Raw genomic sequence first — 6,295 nt, forward strand, 5'->3', positions numbered from 1 at the left:
CCAATTCAAATGCCCATGTTTTATTTCTATTGAAATCTTTTATGTGGCATCATTGCAGTTCTTTTAGCTCCTGTGTTTACCACAAAAGTTAATAGTTACAAATCTAATCTCTCCAAAACAGTTCACACCACTCAGCTGATTTTAGTCACAGCTCCTCTCTGCCCTCGAGTCACATGACCACATTGGGTTTTCTGCAGTCGCCCATTAAACTGCGACTAAACCGTGTGACTTCAAGGTCTGAAAAGTGTTTGACAATTTTGCCTTTGTTTCCGTAAAGAAAATTAACCCCTGATCTTCTGGCCTAAGGTCCGAGTGGCCTGACCCTTTGGTAACAAGCATCAGACGCACTAATGATCACTAATCCCACTGTGTCTCCTTGTTTACTATCAAGAGGTCAACAGCTTCACAAGACTTTTACCACTTTAAAGGTGCACTGCGTAACTTTTCCAATGGAGGGTCTATCACCTGCTGTAGCCATGTTATTGTTTTACCTGTAATGTTTCTCAGTAAGATATTAAACTTCTACCTTACATGTATTCAATCAACAGGTGTGTTTCTTACTCAAAAAATCTCCATGGAGACGAGCTGTTGGCTGACTTGCCACTGTAAAAGTTACATAATGTGCCTTTAAGGCTGGGCAGTATGGCCAAAAAACCCATAAACATTAGCTTATAAATCTTCCCTACTGTCAACATTGCTGTAGAAGTATATAGTGATAGAATTACTGACATTTGCATACATCTGCAGTAAATGTTTCTGCTTATGGTCATTTGGGCCAATTCAGCAGGAGGTCTGAGGGCCAACAAAAATAGTTCTAATGGCCGCATTTGACTCCTGGGCCATAGTTTGGACACCCGTGCTAAAGAGTTTTTGGTTTGGCAGGGTACACAACAACTGATTTTTACATTTTGTATCCAGATATATTGATTGTGCTTTGAGGAATATTTTCAAAATTATTTACCTGCGTTACCTAAATAATTACCGTTACTGTGATTTATTAATTGTGACCATTTAATTTGTGATTTTTGTATTCAGCATCAGTCATTGTGCCACCAAGACTGGTTAGATCAGTCTAGCAAAACGTTTGTCAGATCTTATTTATTATTTTGAGTATGGAAATATGATTGCATTCACTTTCCTGCTAGTGAACAGATTTGACCACTTTTTTCAACATTCAAAAATTGCTTTGCTTTCTGCGTTTCTGTGCCCATTGCTGTAGTCTAAAGGTCATTGAGTGAAAGCCTGGCTTCTCTCCTCCTCTCCCTCCACACCGGGGGCAGTGTCTGAAGAGCGGGCCCACCAGAGGGGCTCGGATTTGGGCATTTGGTTTCCAACTGACTGGCTGGTGGTTGGAGGTTTTCTGGGGAATGCAGCGAGTTGAACTTCTTAACAATGGACTGACCTGGGAAGTGGTGTAGGGAGGAGGCTTTTGTGAAGGGATAAAGGCACACGGAAAGAGGAGAGAGAGAGAGGGGGGGCAAAAGTTACTGATGAGGGAGGGGAGAAAGAAAAGAGGGAGACAAGGCAGAAGAACAAGAGGAGAGAGGGGGATAGAGAGAAAGGGGGTAGAGGAAAGGGTGAGGGGAAGAGAGACTATATTGAACATGAGAGGGAAAGGGACAGGGAGAGGGAAAAATGTTAAATGAAAAAAGAGGATGGCTTCGAGAGGAAGGTAAGGAGAGAGGAAAAAAGGGGGAGGTGAGGGAGATGAGAAAGAGAAGGAGACAGCATAGCGATCAGAAAGAGAAGAGGGAGAGAGAGAGAGAAAGGAGAGACAGACAGAAGAGATATGGAAAGAAGGGCTAGACAGAGGATTGAGAGGGAGAGCGAAAGATGAGAGACAAGGTACAGAAAGAGAGAGGGTGAGAGAAGGAGTCAGAGAGAGGAGGAGAAAGGGGGATGAGGGAGAGAGATGGAAGGGGCAAAAGAGAGGTTGGGACAAGATGGAAACCAAGAGGGAGAGAAGAAGAGGCGACAGAAAAGGAGAGATGAGTGAGAGGATAAGAGAGAGATGGAAAATGGTAAGAGGGGGGAGAGAGATTAAGACCTAGGAAAGGGAAGCAAAGAGAGGAAGTAAAGAGACGGATAGCTGAGGAGAGAGAGCGAGAGAATGAGCACTGGAAGAGGGGATGCTAAAAGAGAGAGATAGCAGGAGGGAGGGCGAGTTTGGAGGAATGTCCCCTGGGAATTCTGTCTAAATATTCACGGGTGATAGCGTTCAGGAATGTGCATAAATGCTGAGTTTTAATTGGCTGTTTGGACACGAGACTGGACCAGAGTGTCAGAGGCAGAGACCCCAATGTAGTGCAGTATTAGAGCCCTGCTGAGATGGCGAAGACCGTGTTGATTATGTGGTGTTTTGATTAGACCTATTATGACCGTGATCATTCATACTGTATTATGAGGTCCATCTATTAATTTGCTGCCAAAACATCCACACCGAAAACCAACATTTAAATATACAATATACCTGTCTCCATCTTTTATTTTAATCCTACCCATAAACATTATTAGAATGTGGCGGTATTCCCTGTAATCGTTTGTTTTTTGTTTATTGCAAAAATAAACTTGTAAAATGTAAATGTTGAGTATGATAGGGCATCTGGCATAACCTCTCATATTAGCTTGCACACATCGGAATTGATGTAATAGAAGTTTTGCCTATATAAAATATGTAAAAGGATTCTCAGTTGGGGACAGTTTCATAGGTTGTTTACGTCCAGATTACTTATCTGTATTAGTATACTAGCATAACAAGACATTGAACCAAAAGTGTAATTTTGTTATTGCACATCCGAACTTTGATATAAAAGTATATTGTTGATTAGACTGATGTATTTGAGTGTTTTATATAAATTAATGCCCCTGTCTGCTGCTGCTGCTGCTTAAAATCACTTGGTGTAACATAGTATTGGTTTAGTCTGGGTTTCTTCACAGCTCCATATGATGACACAACTTTGGCTGCTCAGAGTTTTCACAACTGTTTGTGGCATAGATTTTAATTCAAGATTTATTTAAAGAAACCTCTCGCACACCACTTTCTGAACAACTGACTCCCAGAAGGAAAAAAAAAAACATCTACTCATGACAAAAAACAGTAGTACAAGTCAATGGCTTTGTTTTATTGGGATTATTTAATGTGGTGTTAAACCAATACAAATATTAGTGGATTTTTAGATAATTATGCTTGGTTTTAGTTTATATAGACTACAATACTACTACTGCTACTGGTAGTGATATTGCTGCTACTGCTACTGCTACTGCTACTAATACTACTACTACTACTCTAATCTATTATTACCACAAAGGGCAATTTGAGATAGCCAAATGATTTTGGAATAATTTAAAAACCACATTGTTGCTAAAATGTTTGAATAATCTAAATTTAGGGATGAGGATGTCTAAATATGACATGAAGTCATCTTGTTAATGGCTCTTTTTCTGGTCAGTGTTTAGTCACAAGCCAGAGGTCACATGACTCACTGGGTGTCAGCTGACTTCATGGATTGAGTGACAAAGTTCTGAATGAAAATAGAAAATGAACAAAACTAGCATTAGAGCAATGCAATTTAAACCTCTTTGACACTTGTAGCATGAATTTGATTTTCGACCCACAGACCTAACTGTTTTCTGCAGCACCGAAAACAAGGACTGAACCAGGACTAGACCACCTGTGGTTAATGAGGTTTTTGAGCCACTGAAATAATCCCTTTTACAGTGCTTTGAGATGTCTCGGATCATTGATTGACTAGACTGGGACAGGACTCGATCGGGACTTGACTAAGACCTACCAGAACTTGACCCAGGCCCCCAAGTTTCTGTTGACAGGCCTGTTTGCCAGTATTTGTCAAGACTGGCCATAAACCTTGAACGTACTGCATAGCTTTAATTTCCATCTTGTTCTCATATGCATACATTTTCAAGTCATCTTTGAAAACTATTTTAATTCATTTGGCTGATATTTCCACAGCCTATGCACAGTCCCCCGATGCACCCAAGCTAATATATTCACTTAGACAAACAGCCAGATGTTTAAGTTACAAGTACAACTCTGTTAAAACTATTTAGTGATTTTTTTTTCCATGTGTTGAAAGCCACTGGTCTCTTTGCCGTCACAGTCCATAGGAGCAAACAAGGGGAAAAGTTATGGGGCGACGCCAGTCTTCTCTCTCATACTCAGGTTTAATGTGTCTGTGGTTGATGTGGGATGTTGTCCAACTTGTTAGCATCCGATCCGAAAGAAAAAGGGAAAACTTATCTTTCATTTTGACAGTTTGAGTGGCCTCCTCAAAGTGAATTGTTGGAGTTGTTCAAACAGTGGTTCTGATCTGATGTGATCACTTCGGTTATGCAGGAATTTCTTGGTGGCGGGAGCCTATATGAAAATTATTTTCAGTTTTTCAAAGTTTTAGTTCTTTAGTCTGTCTCCCATGGCCCTGGTTTAGGCCTGGTTTAATCTTGGTTCATTCCTGCTTTATTTAGTCCTGGTGTAGCATTTAATCAGTTCTGGTTTGGTCTGAGGTTGGCCTGAGTTTGGTCCCAATTTAATCCTGCTTTAGTCCTATTTTAGAGTTGGCTTAGTCTTGGTTTAGTTCAGGTTCAGTGCTGATTTTATTTCTTATGGTTTGATTCAAGGTGGTCAGAGTTTAATCCTGGTTTAGTAGAAGTAAATTTCCAGTTTAGTCCTGCTTTACACATAATGGGTTTAGCCCTGGTTTAGCCCTGGTTTAGTCCCATTGTTTGTAACCCATATATAATTTCTACTCGGCTTGAAAACTTCTTAAATACATGGAACTGCTATAAGTCTCGGTTCACTTGTGTTTGCTCAAATGAAACGCATTACATTTGGGTGAAGTCTTTTGCTGGCACCTCTGTCGCCCATTTTCTTCAAAACACTTTCAGCGAGCCTCTGCCAGTGCATTCCCCAGAACTTATGCACCGAAAAGACATTATTGGTTTGGCCCGTGGAGCAATAAAGTTGTCATTGCTGTGTATTTGAAGTAGGTGGACGTATGGCCCCACCCTGCTTTAGTCGTTTTAGCTCTTGGTTGCATTTTGTGGTGACATTTTTAAGCCAAGTCCGCCCAGGAAATAAGCATTAGGATGTAAGTAACACATGGGTTTTGCCTGTGTCGCATTTGGCTGGAGTCGAGGGAGTAGTTAAAGTTTGTAGCTTTAGGCCCTGCCCAATTTCTGCATTGCTCTGAAACAAGCCAGGCTAATTAATTTAACAGCGAGGCCAATGGAGAGTGTACAGACTGTTTTGGAGGCCTGGACCAATTGGGTGAACAAACTGTATACTGAGGTTTCCTTATAAATGGTTGTCTTTCTGGATGGTCAGGAAGAAAAACCATGTTATTTAATTGTTGTTTAATTATTTGATTTATTAACATTTGAACCACGAGTGAAGAACATCTTTGAGAACGGATAGCCCCACTCACTTTATAGATTCTCACTGATGTTAAACCATGGCAAACAACCATCTGGGATAGTCAGAAGGCAGATATGTTGTTGGATGAGAACCATGTGGAAGCCAACTGATTGTCCTTGGCAGCTGCTTCCTTGTAGCTTTAAAATCTACATGTACAAATGGCAGGCTTTGGTGTGACTAATTGGTTTTGGAGGAGGCTTACTTACAATGATCCACTGTTCAATATGCCTGCAAGTTTTTAGATCGATATTTGTCCTACAGAACATATACTGCAAATAAGACTGAAGGTGACAACTCAGATATTTCTCAAAGTGTACTTCATTTGTTGATTCAGTTATGCTGCCTACAGTTCTTTCATTGATGGCTAGCACGTAATGCCCAAATTGTCTGCTAGAAAATGTAGGGCCTGTAAAGCAACTACTGCTGCTACTACTGCTGCTACTACTGCTGCTGCTGCTGCTGCTACTGCTGCTACTACTACTGCTGCTACTGCTACTACTACTGCTGCTGCTACTGCTACTACTACTGTTGCTACTGCTACCACTACTGCTAATACTGCTGCTACTACTGCTGGGTAGGGTCCTACTCACTTAAGCACTTAAGCTTTAACTCCTAAACTTACAGGTTATAGGGCTGAGCAATATAGCACAAAATTAACAACTGTTTTTAATTTCTTTTCGTGAATGGATCTAATTTTTCCTCATTAAAACAAAATAAATGTGACTTTCAATCTTAATTTCATGGGCATGAACTAGACAAATGTTTAATCAGTGGCATTATTACAAAAATGATCCATTCCTCCAAAGTCTGAACTCTGCTCCAAACCACATGCTTTTACAGTCAAAGGATTGGCTGTAGACCGCT

At 40.6% G+C, this 6,295-nt stretch overlaps 1 protein-coding gene across 1 annotated transcript in view; it reads right to left on the bottom strand.

Moving 5' to 3' along the window:
• Window positions 1–3,917, bottom strand: part of LOC117378083 (glypican-6-like) — a 16,165-nt gene extending 12,248 nt beyond the window's left edge. Inside the window, exon 1 of the mRNA XM_033974621.2 lies at window positions 3,792–3,917. Within this exon, the coding sequence (XP_033830512.1) occupies window positions 3,792–3,917 (126 nt within the window). The remainder of the gene's footprint in view (window positions 1–3,791) is intronic.
• Window positions 3,918–6,295: the final 2,378 nt, after the last annotated feature.

Source organism: Periophthalmus magnuspinnatus, chromosome 10 (assembly GCF_009829125.3).
Source record: "Periophthalmus magnuspinnatus isolate fPerMag1 chromosome 10, fPerMag1.2.pri, whole genome shotgun sequence".
NCBI lineage: Eukaryota > Metazoa > Chordata > Actinopteri > Gobiiformes > Gobiidae > Periophthalmus > Periophthalmus magnuspinnatus.